The following is a 20,585-nucleotide window of genomic DNA, read 5'->3' as shown; positions in this document are numbered from 1 at the left end:
AGGCTTGTAAATTAATAAAGGTCGGTGACGATGCTGTCGCAGAGGAAAACTTTTGCTGGGGATTAGTCACTCTACCACTGGTCACTTGCAGATTAAATGGCCATTGAACATGGGAAACATCTGACCTTTCCATTTCTTACCTGAACCTTGTTTAAACAATAACTATAATAAACTCTGGACTTAAAGACATTCTATAACAATTATGGGCCTTTAGGGTAAAATAAAGCTTAGTTTTATGACAGTTCCTTAGGATTATTGCGGTCCGACCAATTATATTCGCACAGCTAATGGCGGTCTGAACCGAGAGATGTATTCTGTTTTATATAAAGAGTTACCGGACTTATCAATCATAACAAAACTTTCATTTGATAATTTGAACATAAAATCCGCTTTTGAAAATTTTTTCCAGACAGAAATTCTGATAAAATTCACAGACATTTATTCTACTCAGCGAAGTAGAATATGCGCAATTTTCTTCATAATTTTTCAGTAAGTAGAGAAATGGAGCTTAAACTGTAAATTGCGTTTGTAATTGCTACGTAACTACCTTTGTAGGTAGAGATTACGGTCTGTCACTTTACTGAATGGGATTTTCTTCGAGACACTGTCGAATGATATACGGCCAGATCAAATTGGTTTGGCAGCACTTTTACCATGCTTATTCGGCTATACTTCTTAACGAGGACGTAACGAGACTGAAATTGCTTTGTTGGGAAGATGCGATACCGTAAAAGTTTACGTCATTCAACTACGATGATGCGATAAACGTCATGCACTTGCATAGCTTAACAGGCCTCGTAAAATTCGACCATACCGGATGTCACCGCGATTTCCGAGAGAATCGTTATGTTTCTCAATTTCCTGCGATGTCAGTTGATAAAACCTACTCCGCTACTCGTGGCATATTTCGCGATAGGAAACACCGTTTTGTTGGCTTTTAACTATTTCGAGGGTGTATTTAACGAGAATACAGAGAGACGAGTTCCTAGTTTCTTTACTTTTGAAAAATCCTTAGCGACGACACGTTAAGAAAATAATTAAAAACAAAGAACGAATTACTTCCATTTTGTTTGCTAAAGATTTTAACGCCAGAAGATGGTTCTATTTTGTTAAATAGTTCGCGTATCTAGAATTATGCGTAGTCGTGATTGTTACGTTCTACGAGGTGACAAAGCGCGGTCACTCGAGTTGCTTGCATTACCATTCGAGATTCTGCGATTGTCTGCGCATCGTTTCCGATCAAGATTATGCGGAGAACGAGAAAAGACCTTAGCAACACAAAAACGGGAAGAGCGCTTCCTGTTGCTCCTCTGTCCCACGACCGTGACTCAATGACATTGTTCGTTATGGGTACGAATGTTCGAAAGAGCAGAATAACGAGTGCGAAAGAAACTACAAATCGTCGTTTCTTTTCTACGCCCTCTCGACTCGTGTACGACTCGTTCGATAAAATTCGATCGAGAGTCGTTTGGCTGGAAACCGACGCGACAGACTGTCTGTCCGGTAAAAGTCCAAATTGATCGTACACGACGGGGATAGCACATTAGCATAATCCAATGACTGGAGAATATATTCTCGGTTTCCTCTTATAAGCTTCAATCACGGAAATGGTTGACATACTTGTACGAGCTACGATGAATAATGAAAGATACAATATTGACAGCGCGCACGACATACCATTTAATTATTCAAACTTAGTCTTTTCTGCAGATCCTCGCTTCGATATTTAACAAACGCCGTCAAGGATATACCGAAACAATCACGAAGCCTCGTTAGAAAAAATTATTGTATCATTCATGAACTAGGAAACTTGGTGATCCTCAATGGTACAATTTACCTCGTCGAATGAAAATCAACGTTCAAATTCATTCAGGCTGATACTTTGATTCTTTCACGGTATGCGGGATTTTCATTTTCTAATATTTAATCTGTTAGTTCTATTTTTTACTTTAACCACGATTTTTATTCGAATCGTACGTATCGAGGGGAAAAAGATGGAGATCTATTATTCTTAGCAGAATCGGACATCTTCCGCGTTTATACGGAATTGCACAACCGTTTCCCGGTATCCTAGAGCCATTCGCGCCGTCTACGTCGTATTTTTATTCCTTTTTTCTTTTATTTCCGCCGTTGTTGGGGTTCTTCGGTTGGCGGAACGATACGTTTTTCTTAGAAATCTACGAAGACGGACGCGACAAGGTCGTCCCTTTCCTTGTGCATCCATCTTCGCGCATTTAGGCCTATTTATAGCAGTACTAGGTAGAAATCTTTATGTAACACCGCTAACGGAACTTTCTGTACGAGGCTCGATCCACTTTTCTTTCCACGCTGCCTCGACTAGAGCCGATTTCGGTTAATTAGCCGGCTGGATCGCGCATTCGGTTATTATCTACGAGAAATTCCACGCGTGCCTCTTCTTATGTCGTATTAGGAGCTTGAACTTGTTGCGATCTAACAATGGGAACACGATTGTTGGAACAAACAATATTACGCGATACTCCTTTCTTATTCCGTTTCTATTGAGTGAGAATCAGTATTTGACTGCTCTCTGTTCATTGCCAGTAAATTTTAACGATTAGCAATTTTTCGTACAAAATCATGCTCAAACATCTACCAACAAATAAGATAATAAAGTTCGCAGAACCACTATAGCAGAAAATGTGATACATCTATCATTATTTAAAAAGTCCATATACGAAATATTTTTGACAGAGGAAGAGGAGCAACAAGTCAGAGATTCTAGCCACTTGCGTAAAGTTTCAGGAGGATAGTTGGCGAGATTATTATGGGTTCGGTTGCGTCGCACTTATGTTACGTATTTTTGTTTGCACGTGGCCCTTCTGCTCTTCATTCGGCCGGTCTTCCAGGCCGTGGGCGTCAAAAAGAAGAAGAAGCAACCGAGGAACAGATAAACCAAACAATTTACACGAGCGAACGCATACATACCGCCTGCATGTTGCAGATAAGTTACGTTCATAGTCGTTAGTCTGCTCTTTCCATCCTGTTTTTTCCCTTTCTCCGTGGCTCTCGTTGTTCCGCGTACCACCCCCAATCTGTTTCTCTCCTACACTCGTCCTTGTTGTCCATTAAAATTTCAGCCGATAATACTTGTTCTTAGCATTGTGTCATTGTCGCGAAAGAACTGTTCGCCGTGAAATACACGAATTTTGTAAAAACCTTTAAAAACGAGCAGAAAGATTAATGCACGGTGGAAATTGATCGGAAAGTTTTCGATGAGAAATTCTCTCGGGTTCGCTACACGTTCTCTATACGGCCATAAATTTTATCACGATCATCGTTTAGCCAAAGGTAAAGCTAATTTCAATCACCTATAGAACGAACAGGGGAAAAGTCGAACCAAATTCAGCTAAACCGTGTACACAAGGAAGATATTATAAAGTTCGGCAATTCAGGCAACATAGTACCAATTTGGAAGCTGTTACATCCATTATATCGAAACCATCGATCGGATAGTTCACCAATCGGTTGATTTATATCCTAGCATAATAATTTTAAACCAGTCGAACCCGTTTAATGTCTTAGATACGGCTGAATTTTGTGCAAAGTTGTTTCTCTGTGCGGCAGAGTTTGACGCGAATTACGCGTAAACGATACAGTACCGCAATGTGTGACGGATAATGTTGTTCTCTACGCAAGCATATTGGAATGAAGTTTTTGATAATTAAATTATAATTTTTCTGAAAAATATGATGCATATACTTGAACTTTAATGGTTTATTTTAATGATTAATAATACAATTGAGTGTGATATATTTTACAGCACGGTACGACACACAGACCCAGGTTACAATTTTCCCACTCATTGTGCGATAGTGTTTTTCAAATTGTTTTTTGCTTTCTATTTTGAAGCGACATTTCCAGCTTGAAGATTCTAAAGGATTAGAAGAATACGGATCGGCATGTTAAAAATAGCATCTAATAAAAGTATATTTATTTTAACGAAAAGCAACAATTGATATCTGACACTGGCGTGTTAAAGACTATATATTCTGTCTGTATATTGTTAACACTGTAATGAAAGATTGCGAGGACAAGTGTGAAGTAAGGCAAATGAAAAAGATCGTTTAGTTCAAACGGTAAACAAACAAATGGTTAGAGTGCAGCACTGCAGCCTTACTATTACACACCCTCTATATGAGGGCGATCCGAGTTCCTGGCAGGTACAAAGTGTTGTCTTACCCTGTGAAGTGACCAGACAAATTAGTATAGCTAAGCAGTGAGGTTCGAAATTTTTGACGAAATTTGTGCAACATGGAGATCTTACAACATACGAACAAGCGGTTTCAAGACGGGATTCGTGTCAGGGTGGTGCGAGTCGAGACGCTTAGTACCATTTGGGTCCGCATCGAAAGCAAGCCCAGAATAAGTGAAATAGTCAGTATAGCGATGAAGGCGCAGCCCAAGGCGTACTGGCCGAAGGAGGAAAATTTGAAACCAGGAATGCTCGTTGCCGTGCTAGCAAAGTTTGTGGGTGCTAGCTTTTGGGACAGAGCTATTCTATTGGAACAAACCGCGACGGGCTACAACGTTCTTTTAATCGACTATGGGATAGAAACCCACCGAAAAGTCAGTTCGATTCGGTTGTTGCCACGGAAGTTGGCGGAGATATTACCATGGGCTAGGAAGATCCGCCTGTTAGGTGTACGTGAACAAGCGAACCAAACGTCGAGTCATCGTGTGGCCCAATTTACTATATTGAGACGGTCAGGATTCTTGATGAACATCGACTCTTCGCCAGGAGAAACAATGACCGCGAGCTTGGTATTGGATGGGATAAAGGGAGAATCCCCGAAAGACATAGGAGAACACTGGTTGAAGTTGGGATACCTCGATTCTGAGTAATCAGTATCTCTTGCGAGATACTTTTATGTATATATTTTGTGTATATATTTGTATTTTTGTATATGTATATATATTAGTATTATTATTGAATAGGAACCAATAAAGACATACAAGTCTTACAATATTAAATTTAAGATATCTCTTAAACTATTCATTTTTCGAATCAAGTATCTGTATACTCTTCTGTAGAGAATTAAAAATTGCATCGAATAGTGTCTAAAAACTGCATCGTACCATTTAGAGAAACAAAAGCCACCCTCAAGTCTCGGAGGTGCGTCCACCTAGATGAGATCTGCGACCATCGCCAGATGTACCTTTCGAAATAGGACAAGTTCTATTTGAAACACTTTTTCCGAGTAATGTATAGTTTGTATTTTACAAGATTATTTATTGTAATTTCATCTTATTTTTATAGCATATTAAGATCTGGATTTCGATTAATGAAAAAATCTTTTTCGATTGTTATCGAGTAGTTGATTATTTGTGACAAGAAAATTTAAACAGATTCATGAAGGTCTCCAACGAAGATTCACGCAATTTATTGCTTGCTGATTAATATGTCAATTTTTATCATTTGAAAAGGTATGAAGCCACTGTCGTAAAACGGTATTTCTTCGCAAAAGTTTCTGGGTAAATTAATTTATTACCTGTGTTAATCGGATTTAACGGAGTTAAATAGTCATTCGAAATGCGACGTATGCATTTGAAACTCGTGAGAAATTGAGCGTCATTGTGTAAAGAAATAAAGATGCGAAAAATAAGTTATAGAAAGAAACAATGAGTTTACAGAAAAATATTTCGATCGTGCTTTACTAAATATTATAAAATTCTGGTATAAGAAGGACGTAGGTACAGCTGTGGAGTGGGGGTAATGACCGTATGCGGTAACGCCTACGAACAGGTCTGAAATTGAAATTCCGCCTTAAAACTGCTAGTACCTACATTATTTCAGCAGTAGTTTTTTAAATTAACGTAGAACGATGATTTTTTGTTAAATCTAAGGTAGCTATAAAAAATTATATTCAAACCCAAAATTTTCAATTTTTTGATTTTGTATTTTGTATATTATAGTGATCCAAGCCTGTTTCGGAATTGTAACAAATTGTTCTTCATTCTCTATTTTGTAGCGACATTTTCAGGTTGAAGATTCTAAAAAATTATAAGGATACGGATCGGCATGTTAAAAAGAGCATCTAATAATGGTATATTTATTTTAACGGAAAGCAAGAATTGAAAAACAAAGACTATATATTCTGCCTGTATATTGTTAACACTATTATAAAACATTGAAACAAATGACAAATGAAAAAGATCGTTTAGTTTAAAGGGTGAGCGAATGAGCCACTATAGTGGCGCGTCGTAATACAGGATGACATCCGCATCGTACCTAAGAGGTTAAGGAACAATTTTCTACTTAATTTCCCGCCCTTGAGTCGACGCTTCGAAATCTATGTAGCTGTATTATATGTCTCTGGCGTGGAAATGGGACAAGGAGGGGAGGAGCGCGAGAGCAGGGGGTTGAAATACGAGAAACGTATCGCGTCTTCGTATCCCGTCGACGTGGTTCCACGTGGCTGAAAGAGAAGTTGCGAGCGCGAGGGCTGTGCACGGAGCGTAAAGGGAGCCGGTCCCGGTGCAACAAGTACGCAATTCAGGAAAGTTGCGCCGCGTCGATAAGGCAATTATTCGGTTGCGCCGCCTCGCAAGAACAATGCCTTTTGTCGGATGAGGCAACAACGGGGTTATGGAAGACGGGCAACGGGGAGAAGACCGTCTTTATGCGAAACGTAGCTAGATACCGGTATATCGAGAGGCGGAGGAGCTTTCTTCAGCCGGTGGCCGCCATTTGTCGACGCTACACCAGCCGAGTTTCGCGCAACATTTTTGTCGCAGTCGCATACAATTCAATTTACCTCCCTTTCTCTTGAATAACTCTGAATAGCGCACTGATATTATATAATGTGAATTTTGGTAATTCTGTGAGGTAATTCTGTCGATTGAGAAGCTCGTTAAGTATCGTACATTTTCGTTGACTTTCCCATTTTGATGTCATTTTATAATCAGACGCGAGCACTTTAATATGACGTAATTGGAAAGATTCAAGGATCCTTTAAAAATAGCTAATTAAAACGACTAAGTGTTTATTTTGAGAGAAATTGAGCGAAGTTCAATAGAAAGCTTGTTTTGATGTCGAACGAATTGATAAGAAGCTTAAAACGAGATCATGAATGTAAAAAGTTAACTTATGGGTAGCACCTATTTTTAAGAAGCACGATAATTCGTGGTAATTTATTAGGATCTGCTGGTATTTCTTTCACAAATTGTTGTTCAATTTCCTGTCAACGCTACAAATTTTTAATTTGGAATTCTCTGTAGATGATGTATTCCTCTTGTTCGAAAAACTCCCCTCCCCTTCATCCTGTTGTTTCTGTTTGATGTTGGATTTATCATTCATGAATCAGTCGATACACGATTTTATCGGTGTCACGGTGTTGTTTAACAGGAAACGGAAATTTAACTTTCGACTCTCGTCGATTCATGTCCAGATTAAATTTGTTTACAAAATAAGCCGTGATAAACATTAGAGTTTCACGAACACGGCTTATCGAGTTCAATTATTCGTTCGCTATAATTAGAGAAAACAGTGAAATAATATTTACTCGGTAATAATAGGAACAATTTAAAATAACTACCGCTGCTGTGATGTTGGAGAATTACGATTACAACGTCGGTCTTCCGTCAGACTAAACTTTAGTCACTAAACGAGAAAAAACAAACGATCTTCCGACTTTTATGTTTCTAACTGTAACAGTTGAACTTCAAATATGTAGGTTATCGAGAGGCCTGCTCTTTGTCGCGTGTTCCCTATAATTAAGAAAGAGGTAGAGAACAAAATCACTGATGCGTGATAAATACATTAAAAAATAATTTATGTGATAGAAATTCTCGAATTCTTTCTCTATAAGATGCTATTAACTTTTTATTTTATGTTCGTATAAGAAGACACCTTATTGCCGTCGCCTCGTGCAATAAGCTAGTAGAGTTTGTAGAATTTGCAAAAATCCTTAGTGAAATCTTGGAAGACAAGGTAAAGGATAAAGGTGATACCTCGGAATTCGTCCTCTTGGCGACACGTGCGTTCATTTTGCGGCTTTCGAGAAGCCACGTTTTTCAATATCAACGCACACGATCGTACGATAAAAGTAAATAAGTAAACCCTATACAGTGTTCGAACAAACGTGACTAGTTTTCTCGCGTTCGCTCTTTTGTCTAGCACGTTTTCCCGAACCGATCCTCGGGGAAACGTTGGATATTTACCTCGGAAGGGACAACACGGAAATAAAGTAGCCTGTGCTCTACTTACGATTACGGAATTACATGCAACTCTAGAATCGCTGTCCGCGTCGGAATCCTGAAAGGAAGAACAGAAGAACGTGGTAAATTAGGTATTACTGTGTTAGAAAAGAAAGGAAAGGAAATTGAAAGAAAATCGAACTGAGATTCTGATTGAGAAGCGTGAACGAATTCTGTTTATTTGGAGTTAGTCGATGAACTTACGCTGTGGTTTATGATTGTGGTTTAAGCGAGAGATGGTGAAACTTACCTTTCGTTTAAGAAAATTTCATTATAGCTTCGAAGAGACCATAGCGGTAAATTTAAATGTGAATGGTAGAACGGGCATATTTTAACTGGGATCTTCAATACCAAATAACTTAACAAATACAGTAGGCTACAATCAAGGGACTTAACCTAAGTCCATCACTTCCAAACATTCCTATCTTATCGTGCGTAAACGTAGTAGAAGTCCTATTAAATAAAGTTATCATAGAAATTGAAGTAGTGAGATTTGTGACGCGCTACCGTTTCAAGACAATAGAAAGTGATCCAAATTTGCTTTTGCCCTGACCATAGAGTCTACACTGTAAATACCTATTCCTTGGGCAAAGGGTTTAGTCGTGTTCCATCGAGTCGCAACTAGACACCCGCGGAGGATCCGTGAGTGCGTGCAAATAAGGATCGCGGCGGACGCAAGCGCGGCGCAATTCGACGCAACTGAACGCGATTCAAAGTGGTAAGGAATGGCCTGGAATGTATTTTCGGTGCGGCTGTGTGGGCAGATAATAAGGCGAGGCAACGCGCAATAAACGGATTTACGGTGGTTCGCGGAACGCTAGGATTTCGGGAACCGATTTCGCGGACCGGTTCGCGGATCTCGAGCAGGAACGACTTGGACAAATCGGCACGAAATCGTTCCCAGCTTCGTTGAAATGGTCTGAAACTTCTTGAATAACGTGTCAATGACTCAATAGTGTAAGCGTCGAGGAAGAAAATAAGGCGTTGCAGCGATTTACAAAACGTTTTTCTGTTAGAGATCGGTATTTATTTCCTCCGTTTTTCTGGATACAATTTTCAAAAGATTTCAAGAGATTTCATTTTATCCGTAGCTACAATTCCACGGAAAAAACAAGATTTTTTCAAGGAACAACTGCCGCTTTTGCGTCTAAAAATTGATTTGCATCGGCAAACGATGTGGCCGCGCGCGTTTAACCGCCCGCCGTGTGGCTTTCGTAAATCACCGCGCGAATAGTTTCCCGGAAAAAATTGGCCGCTCGTTTGTCGAACGCGAGATTGCGTAAATCGAGTGGCTCTCGATGAACGCCACTCTAAAGTCTTGACCTCGTTGTAAAAGATCGCTCCGCTTTCGGGGAACACGAATTCGCGGAAAGAAAACACAACTGTGCGCGTTTTCCTCTGATTTTAGACACCTTCCCGACCTCGGTTCGGTGTATATCCGAAACTTCCTCGTTTGCTTACTCTCCACGTCTGTGTTTTCACTGCTTGACCCTCTTTACATTCCAAACATATAACTTTTAAGGCTACGAGCTGATGACGTAATTCTTAGAAATCTAATTACAGTGTTATCACGGTACATTAAACGACAGAGATGAATTTACTTATTCTGTAAGCGAAAGCTCGAGAAACTTTCGTATTCAAAAAAGAAAAATTTGAAGTATCTCGTTAATTCTTTGTCTCAGATCACGCGTTACTTTTGTTTTTTTTTTTTTATTTGTAAAAATTTTACAATCAATTCTCATTGAGAATTATAAGTAAATTATTCTGACGTGGTACTATATAACGTGAATAATAAGTGTTTATCGTACGTTTGATTCTACGCGTTATTGTTTCAAATTTTTTCGAATATGAAGAACGATGGATGAATCGCTCATCCCTATTTACGAGACTATGTTTACGAGACTCCATTCGTCAGGCATTATCGTGAAAAAAGTTTGAAACGAGGCCTGGCGTGTTCCACGAATGCGACACGGACACCGATTCCTAGATGTACCCTTGCGCGTTATCTTTCGCAACTGGTTTCACTTATGCAAATAATTCTACGGTAGAGAAGCGGGTTGCGAACGTGTCGAGGATCCGATTGCAAGAAAATTAATTATCGCTGCCGGCTTTATCCGATGATCGGCTCCGTCGATAGATTTATTCGTCCTCGAGCGGAGAAAATAGGTGTTTATTTTACGAGTTGCAAACGCGGGCGCCACGGCGGCGAATTTTTCAACGGTTGCAATTTGCCGGATGACAAACGACTCGTGGAAGACTCGTTCATTCCTTTGCATTTTTAATGATTCTGCAGAAGCATTGTTACTTTAATGTTACAACGAAAAACGTCTAGTGTACATCGGTGGAAGAAGAAGTTGCAGCCATTTCTTCGAAAACTATCAATCTTCCCGAGCGAAAGCTGAAACAATGGCAAGAATCGCGGACGATAAATCAATCTTATCGAAAACAAATTCTACTAGAAACGAAAGCGGAGAGCTGCTACACGTTATTGAAGTCGACTTCGGTTCTACGGATAAAACAATTTTGCAACTCATCAACGGCACTTCGAGCCGCGGTATTGGCCAGCGGTAGAACAGAACTTCGGTAACGACGTTGCACCAGAAAATATCAGGCCACGATAAAAATGCAGAAAACGCGCAAAAGAATCGACCTCGTTAAAACTACTCGCTATCCAAAGCAACCGACGAAAGAAAATAAGAATGGATACCTTAATTACCATACGGTTCATTAAAATTCGCAACAAACACAAAACATTCTAGAAGCGTCGCGATAATAAATCAACCTTGATACACATCAATACTAGAAAAAATTAAACACAAGCTTAACGACGAACCAAGGTTCGATGAATTCTCTACTAATCTTGGCTGCTAATGAAACCATCCTACGAAGAACCGGATGATCTATGCGGTAGATTCTAGGGAACCTTAGCGAATACATGTAAACATCTCTGGAGGGGGCTAACAACGCACGTGCGCGCGCGGTGGAGAAAGCGGACACGGTCGAAATAAAGATCGAGGCCCGCGGATCCGGATAATCGGATGAAGCCGTCTGGCCGTGCTCGGAGGCCGGCGCGGCGGCGGAGACGTGATGGATGAAAGGTGTTCCACTTATGTGGATTCCGTTGCGCGGGATGATGAATGAACCGCGGCAGCCGGAGGCACTCGAATTTCAGCATCGGACCACGAGCAAAGAGCAAAGAGAGCGTGGATCTACGAGACAACGACCGCCGTGATTTCCAGCGAAGACCAGAACGGGCAGCGGCTTTCTGCGTGTTGGTCAGGATCAGCTTCTAACCGAACAGACACGTTTTGATAGGTAAAGGGGCAAAAAGCGATAGACTATTTTTATCCAGATATTTAGAAATTATCCGAAACAAATTTGACAAAATTAATTTCCGATCTGCTAATGGAAATTCCATGGTTCAATAATTTGTCGTTTCAATGGATGATTTGTTAGTTTGAATGTTAGTCAATTTTGAAAGAACCTATGCAGATAAATATAAATAATAATTCGACAGAGAGGTTTGTGAAAGGTTCTGACGAAAGTGACGAATTGTTAGTACACCAAGTACGAGATCGAAATTAATCAACTCACGCAATTTCATTTCCAAGATTCGATGTACCAATGTTCCTCGGAGGGCCAACTTTGTTGTCACGAGTCGCACTTCAACTGAAAGCTGTCGCAAAAAGTATTTGATTATATGTTATCGTTATACAAAGACAACAAAGTCGCGAAACAACGATAGAAGAACGATGCTCATTCATTTACAATCGCTACGCTTTACGAAAACACGCGTCTTATCTCCGAGTAAATGCAATTACGCAGCCCAACCCCTATTCCTCGTTACACTCCCACCCCGAATAATCAACGAAAAATCGCAACAGACCACGTTCAGACCGACTTACGTATCCATCATCGCCATAGTGAGCAGTTTCTGTGCCGTAAATTATTTTCCGCAATCGTCGAATCTATTTCGACGAAAACTACCCTCGCGTGACGTTTCACCGCGCGAAAACCATCCGTCAAATTATTCGCCACAACGAACGGATCGCTACGGTGTCTAACAGTATCCCTCCTTTGATGGTGAAGGAACTACGAGTAAGGCTTCCCCATTATTGCCGGAAATTCAGCATTGGCTTGACAGATTGGTTGTTCACGCAACTTAGCATAGCTGAGGTGTACTACAGGCTACGGAACATGTCGTCGCGACCCGCTAAGGTTTCAGTATTATTGGCTAACCGATAGGTTACCGTGTCAATCTGTCTAGACTGACGCGTGTCGCGTGATCGATAACCAACTGCTCGCACTAGTCCGCCTTGGATCAACTTCATGTCGAGGGAAAAAAATCCTGGGGCAGAAGATTCTGCGGATACGTTTAGCATTCTCGATTCTTAAATCGAAATAAAAATGTCTACCTACTGAAGTAAATTGTGGAGCAACGTTTAGGATCGAAGGACTGAGGTTGATCGAGCACCGCTGATCAATGTCTTATTATGTTTTCGGATGGGTAGAGTTCAAAAGTACATGGATTTATGTTAACAGCGATTAATATACCATATGCTAATGACAGTTTTTGTCAGTATTAATACTTCAAGGCGGACAAAGTTTATTTTCGACTGGTTCTTTGTAAAACGCCAGAACAATGAAGGCCAAACATGTTGTTTTCCATCCTCTGTTTGCAGCAATGACGCACGTCGGTAAAGACACTTCGGAGAAACGCGAGATGAAACGCGTTTGGAACTTTGGAACACTAAGTTCAAACGAGTTGCAGAGACAATGTTGCTTTCGCCTTGGCGAATGAAACAAACGTCGATTCTTGGCGCGAGGAAAAGTCTTTAACGAAACAAAAGGAGAAACCGGTAGAAATATTTAACAGAGAAGATATTATTTGAAACTTATAATTTTGTTAGAGCTTTTAGGGATGATGTACGAGCGACGCATTTAAATTACATCGCCCATTTTCGACAGTAAACGAAAAAGGGGCGGAAATATTTCAGGCGATAAGGCAGAAAATTTTATCGTAGTTGGCCCGATTATCGGCCAGTCATACGCAGGGCGAAGACTGAAAAATATTTAACTGGCCGAACGAGACGGAGATAAGTTTAAATACCGACGGGCATGCTATTCAAACAGAAGGCAATGTCGACAGGCGCAAATGCCTCGTTAAACATTTTTGACAAGCCAGCTATCGGTCCGCTTAAAGTATACCCAAATATTTTAGACACACTTAACCGCGTCAAAATATCCAGAAATGAACGCGTTACAGCGTAATCGATATTCAGGAATATTCCGTAAACGACCAGACGAGGTGAAAACACGGCAGAAGAGGTCACGGATGGTGTGCCAAAAATAGAAAGCCGAGATTTTTGCTCGATTCGTGGCCCGGTCGCGAAAACAAACATCCGTGTACGAGTACGTTAAAAAAAGGCGAAGAGGAACCGTTAGAACAGATGTAAAAAAAAAAAAAAAAAGATATAGAAAACAAGGAAAAGCAAATGAGGAAAAATACGAACGAATCGAGAGATTTAAGTTCAGAGAACTGGAGGAATGTTAAGAGACAACGCATCGTGTTTTTTCCTACCAGTTTTTCCGGATAGAACGTGATGCTTGACGGGATCGTTGACTGAGAGTCATCGGAACGATACATGACATGGTTGGAAAGCCACCGATGACGTAATTCATAAATATTCCCCGATAATTGGCATCCTCCATTGGGATCCGCTTTCTCCCCTCTGGCCGCGGTCGGTGTCCGGGAAGCGCTTAAGAGATTAAACCGGACGGTTCAAAGTTCTTGTCTCCGTGTAAACACTTTAATGGAGGCCAGAAGCGGGTGTGCACCTGTTGCGTCGACCGCCGTGACCGAAAAATATTTCAAGCCCATCGGCCGTCCTACCGCCTCGCACGGAGTCTTGCTTTTTACCGTGGCTGGTTATCTGTTCGGTCTGTTGGTAAAATTTTCTTGAAATCGCTTCGCTTGTAGCACACCCTTCGAATATCTTTTTACGGGGTTGCACCGAAGGATACAGAAATTCGTGGTGATCGGGGATAAAGAGGTGGAGAGTAAAGTCACAAAGGAAGCTATAAATCTACGTGTTTCTCACATTCGTCGTAGTACGAGGAATTCGGTAATCCAGAGATATTGATTTCTCGAATCACAGCTAATTTGTAGATAGATTCGTAGATAGAGATATCAAGTGTCTCTTATTTTTAGCACGATTGCGGTAATCGACGTTTCGAGTCGTAAATAATTCATGTGACATCGATTACTTTCGAGGAAGCGTCCAAGGAGCAGAATTTCTGGCGATTCTCGTCGACGATGTTCGATCGTGCCGTAAATTTCCTCGTTATTAGCTTTCATTATCTGCTGCGCGAGATCTCCGATGTTTATTCGCCAGGATATTTGAAGAGCGAGGAAAAAGGAGGGAACGCAGATGTCCGATCCGTGTGTACATATATTCGATCGCGCGACAAAATTGTAAACGCAGAAATTATGCAAACGGAGAGGCAGGTAATTCTCGTATATTTATAGACGTAATTACACGAAGTGCTTTTTCCCCTCTGGCGGAATAATTTACGATGATTCTTGCGAAACCGCGATCCGCGGTCAAACGTAAATCACGCTCTTTTCGATCCGTCCTTTGTTCGTTGCGGCCGCCGTTATGTATATTTCTTCTACGGTAACAATGCGAATGATGCAGCAATAACTGTAGATATATTATTTATCACTAGCATCTTGCTTATGAATAATTACGCAATTAATTAGTCGTAATATGAACGAGGTACATAATTGCAATGGTCAAAGCGTAAAACGCGTGCGTAATTCGCCATCTTCTGGAACCAGAAAAACCGTTCTCCTTTGAGAAATGAATTGCACTTTGGAGAAATGGTAAAGTCGAAACGAAACGGTGGGAGAAAATAAAAAAAAGAGGGGAAGAAATCGCGGAGGATGAAAAAGGCGTTGTCACGTGAAGAACAACAACGCGAGAGTTTGGCGATGATGTAACCGCGAGCATTTCTTGATTCGAGCTAATCGCTTTTTCGACATTCGTCGTTCTGGTAATTGGAGGTATTAGCCCGGCTGATAAATCGATCAGTCACCGCGCAAAAACGAAAGCAATCGAGAGTTTCAGATTAGAAGCGAATATTTGGAAGGAGAATCATGATCTAAATTTGTTGTGACGATCGACTTGTTTACGGACTAAAAAATGTTGTGCCAGTGGGCTTATCAACGTCATGGTCGAGGATTGATGTTCGATACAACAGGAAAATTGTCAGAAATGTATGAAGACATAGGAAGAAGAGAAGTGAAAATTAACAGAGATCTAACGATCATTTCGATGATAAATCATCCAACAACGAAACCGGTTCCAGTCGATTTATTGACGATTACAATACGGTATTTCCAATCAATGAATTTCAGAGTATGCTGAATCGTAATCTCGTAGACAAATCATTTGCGTTGCATGTTCAACTCCTGATTTTGATTCTACATGGAACGCGTTGCACGTTCCTCGTGTGCATGTCGTATCGTGTGCTTGTTGATACCTAAGTGTTAATAGCAGATTGTGGTTACTAGCGTTTAGTAGAATGACTCTGGAACCTCTGACAAGTCCCTGAAAAATTATCTACAGTCAAGTATTTTTATTTATAGCTCATAGACTAGAGAAATTTATATACTGTTGCACAATCATGACTGAGACTTGATCCAGAGCATTGGTTTATCGCGTTCCAAGGTAATTTCTTTAAAAGCGTATGACAACAATCTCAATCTCGAATCTCACGACGATTTCAATCTCCTTTTCTGCCAGTCATCGTAATTTAACGTAGTAATTTCGTCGCTATGCGTATAGATAAGGCGAACATAGTGGTCTTCCTAGTTACGACTTTGCTGATACTCCGCGCTACAGCTATCGGTAAAGAGCGAACGTCATGGCAAACGTTGATGACAAACGCTCATCGTCGAGCGGCAATTATCGTGCAAAATCGCTCGGGAAATTAATTTCGTTGAAGCCGTTCGTGCTCGTGCCTCTCGATAATACATCAACTAATAGACCAACAAAGCAGCTATCGCCGCGAGATATCGCTGGCCATGATCGTCATGAAAAGTGACGTGTCGGGATCAGCGCGATAAGATCTTTATTGTTCGACGACCACCGGTGCACTTTGCCCGATACCAGCCAGTTAGAAAGCACCGTATAAAACGCGAGATTAAAGTGTTTTGATCGCGACGCGTGCTACGCAAATATTCGCGCAAATATTTTGACCACTGAGTCAACTACCGAGACCCTTCTTCTTTCTTCTGTCGCTCAGCTTTGACCCTATGTTTCATATCGATGATGTTTCGCGTGGATTCCGTACTTTTTCACCTGATCTCTGTTGACTCGATTTATCATGTCGATATAATTCATGTCGCGATACGATCGATCTTATCGACTCTATTTATATCGATAAGACGCGTCTGTTTTGCGCATGAAAGTACCTAAAGTCGCATATTTTTGTTTCGATTAACAGATCTAGAGACGCAGTAGGATTCTTTGTTTCAGAAACGGCCGATATTTCCGACATCATTATTAAAATATGCTTGAAAATATTCAAGATGTTCGTAGCCTGATTTGCAATTCACGCGTCATCGAAATAATGTCCGAGGATTCGTGACGCGATCAACGACGAACGTCAACGGAACTTAATTACTTATGATTCCTTTCGATTAACATCTGGATTACAAAATTTTCCAGTAGGACGTCAAGCCGATGATCCCAGAATGATATTTCTCCATCGGTGGCAGTTGTCGTCGGGTGTGCAGGATTAGTACAATCAACGAACGAACCACCATAAATAACAATCGATGGAATATGACGCAAAACCTTTGTACGGCTTTCAGTTGGAAAATCTTCCAGAAGTTCTAATATAAACGATCGTGCGACATTTCGAGACTTCGGCTAGAGAGAAATCTATTATGTATGAACGATTTCAAAGAATTAATTAGTAACGAATTCCACGATAATTTATGCAAACGTATTCCGGGGCCGAAGTTGGCCATGCTTCTGCTATGCAACATTCCTGCATAATGATATCCAGAAAAGCAGAACCGATTGACGCTTATTACATAACGTTCAACTGGAATTCCGGATCGCAACAAGTAGCGTGATAGCGCGACTGTTAAATCGGCAAATTAACTTGAAACGCACGCGCGATTTCTGTAACCGAACATCGCGTTCTTCGACTATAAATATTCACACAACTTACAGAATTCCATCACTCGAATATTCAAATGTTATTAAATTTCCTTTCTTCTTTTACCAATTAATCAAGACCTCGATCTTAGCAGCAAAACAACAACATCGAAGACTCGAAAAGCGGGAAACGCGCGTACGCGTGAAAGTTACTAGTCGTAAATTTCTGCAATTGTTTTTACAGAGCAGCGTTTGCGGGTTGCCGAGGATCGACAGACAGGTCGATCGTTCGCGCTATTGGCTCGTTTCAGCCGGCCATTCGGGGATTCGACTCGTTTAATTTCAGGGCCGAGTTTGCGGCTCGTTAGCACGCCCGGAAAATCTGCAAACAACCACGCTGGAACTTTTCAGCCGCGATTAATTCTCTGGAACCCGACTCTTCCACTTTCTTGCTCTCCTTTTACGATGTATCGATCGCTGACACCGCGAGAAACATCTGCTACTGAAACTCTTCTTGGTGGACCTTCCGAGTCATTTTATTCGACCAACTTCTCTTGCTTCTATAAAACTCTGATAAACGAATAGATCGGACGTATACGATTGGATATCGATGCGTTAATGAGATCGATCGTTGATTTTAAGAGATAACTCCGACATAACTAACTGCTGACGTTTTGTTGATATATAAACGACGTTCCATTATTTCACCGTGGAACCGATAAGGATGGAATCGGTGGTAGATTACAGAACTGGGTAAATGTTTACCGATGTTTGTCTACACGACACTGTTAAGAAACAATTTTATTGACAAATTACTGACATTCCTCTGTACAAATAAGATTCGGTAAACAAGTAACAAATAACAAAGGAATTTGATATGAATGTAAATATTTTCTGTTTCAATTTTCAACCCATCTCGCTATTCCCATTCAGCCAAAGTTTAAAGTAGAAGTAGACGAACAATTTCCACTCCGTTTTCTCCTCGATTCTCGACCACCGTTCTACTCCAGGGGACGACGAGTAAACATCTACACCGGTGCGCTAACAAACGTTAAATTCTCCACGGAAAACGGTAATTTGGAATCGACTGGCGCATAGGAACCAACGAGGCGAAAAATTAGATCGAAGGCTAAAGAGTGGGTAATTTTCATAGATTTTCACCGTGAATCCTCCGGTGCTATTTTGCCTCTCGCAAACATGTCTTGGAGCATGAGTAGCGTTCACGGCGACATCCATTATAAAATAATCTAGCCAACCGGTCGCCGTGTAATGCCTGCCCTAAACGCCATGAAAAATGAGTTACGACAAGAGAATTGTGTAAGCTCGCAATTATGTAAATAGACTAACGAGGACGGAGATATGCGCGCCCTCTTCCACTCTTTTATCGGACCTCCCGCGTTTTTCTCGCTTTCTTCCTCGCCGTTTCTGATCCCCTGATGCATTTTTACGCGTGGTGCGTATCGTCGTTAAAATAGTAGAGAAAGAATGACACTCATGGGGGCGTATAAGTAACAACCGAGAGCCGTAGGTGACGTAGACCGTAGAAGGTTGAAAGAGCATTGAGAGACAATAAGGTTGGCTGCGAGTAGGTGGCCAAGCGAGAACACGTAGGCGACTACTAAAGCAAGGACGTTTCTAACTATTGCGGTTTCGTTGCTAGATTGTCGGATGTACGTGCGTATGTCCTACGCGTTAAATGTTTAATATAGGATGGTGTAGAATATTCGGTTTTATCGCCGAAGGATAGATTTGTTCAGTAGCGCAAAGCACGATACTTGGAAACAACTGTTTCAAATTCCTGTCTCTGTTCTATCGTAGAAATCAGAGACTTTCTATTTTAAACTTTTAGTAGAATTGTCTATGGAAAGTACGCTGATATCCGATATTGGACAATTTCTATCATTCCTATTCTCGTTGACGTTCTCGATCAAACTGCATCAGCAACGTTCTATATATCTACAATTCTACGTGTCTTTCAATAGCATTCGGATAATCATTTACGTAATCGCTCTCGGCCACAAGTCTTTCGTAGTTTAACTTGATCGAGAAACGACGAGTTTCGAAGTGAGTTGACCGCCACTTGTCGAACATTCGTCGAGCACGTGAATCGAGCATCGGTCAACTGTGAGTCGAAGTTCGAAGAGCGGAATAGGCCGAGAATCGTGAAAATCCAACGGAGTTTGGATGACGGTAAGTCGAATATCGGTGAGACTGACATCCGGTGCCAAGTTCGTTCGACGATCGGATCGAAGAGAATCCGATCGGGCGTCGCTGTCAGAATCCGATCGCATTTGCATACAATCGACCGTTATCCGGCTGCTGGCAGGCCAACTAATTTGCATGGTACGTCGCGCTATCGTCACCGTGGCAAGTTGATGACCGATGGAATGCGCGCTCTTGGAAAACGTTGTTCTCTGGAAAAACGGCGCCCACGCTCCATCTCCACACATCGTGCTGTGTGACTCGATCTGTCACTGTTTTTCTGCTAGTTTTTCGAGCTCGTTGCATATTCAAAATCAATTGGCAATTCAAGGTCGACCAGGAATGAAGCCAAAACAGTGTTTTGCATTCTTCGTCCTTAAAGCAAGATCATATGGCGAAGTAAAGATAAGGGGCAAGGTGACAGAGTGTGCAGTTAAATGATATTGCAGAATTTTCCCCTGCATGGGCTCGAGTGGTCGATTGGTTTTACACGCACGTTTCTTCGTGGAAACATGGATGCAACGAGAATAGAAGTTTTATTTTCGACGATAACGGTGCGTTTATTTCTGTCCGGGAATAATAATGATTAACGAGCGGAATTACTCGACCAATTTTCTGAATTAATAGCTCGTAATTTATTTTATTTTTAAATTCATAATAAACAACGTCGCGTATAAGCTCGCCTCGTTTCGTTCTGGATCCATGTAACTTGCAACTTTCTTCCACACTCGAAAGAGCAACCGGTTTATCCAGTCCGTCGAAAAAGGTTGAAAGGAATATTTAGCTTCAACGAGAACTTCGCATTCCACGAGATTCAAAAGTATTGGATATTTCTGACTACGAGTCGTGTATATCGGGCGTCGTGTTCGCAGTGCCTTTCACGAGAATCGAAACGTGAACCATCGAACGGGAAACGATATTATTGTTCGGTAATTAAGAATAGAAACCGGTGAAATTCGTTCGAGATGCCGTTTAATCGACGTCGGATCGACG

At 41.1% G+C, this 20,585-nt stretch overlaps 1 protein-coding gene across 5 annotated transcripts in view; it reads right to left on the bottom strand.

Moving 5' to 3' along the window:
- The window catches only part of LOC132916389 (3-phosphoinositide-dependent protein kinase 1), a 408,115-nt gene that overhangs the window by 124,434 nt on the left and 263,096 nt on the right, over positions 1 to 20,585 (bottom strand). For 2 of the 5 annotated variants that reach the window (XM_060976328.1, XM_060976329.1), the window contains one exon: positions 8,228 to 8,275. The exons of 2 other annotated variants lie outside the window; for them this stretch is intronic. In XM_060976328.1, coding sequence (XP_060832311.1) covers positions 8,228 to 8,275 — 48 coding nt within the window. Of the gene's footprint in view, positions 1 to 8,227; positions 8,276 to 11,811; positions 11,894 to 20,585 lie in introns of all 5 variants that reach the window. One more of the 5 variants, XM_060976337.1, reaches the window with a different exon arrangement.

Source organism: Bombus pascuorum, chromosome 2 (genome assembly GCF_905332965.1).
Source record: "Bombus pascuorum chromosome 2, iyBomPasc1.1, whole genome shotgun sequence".
NCBI classification, from domain to species: domain Eukaryota; kingdom Metazoa; phylum Arthropoda; class Insecta; order Hymenoptera; family Apidae; genus Bombus; species Bombus pascuorum.
This window is presented reverse-complemented; position numbering and strand designations above follow the sequence as displayed.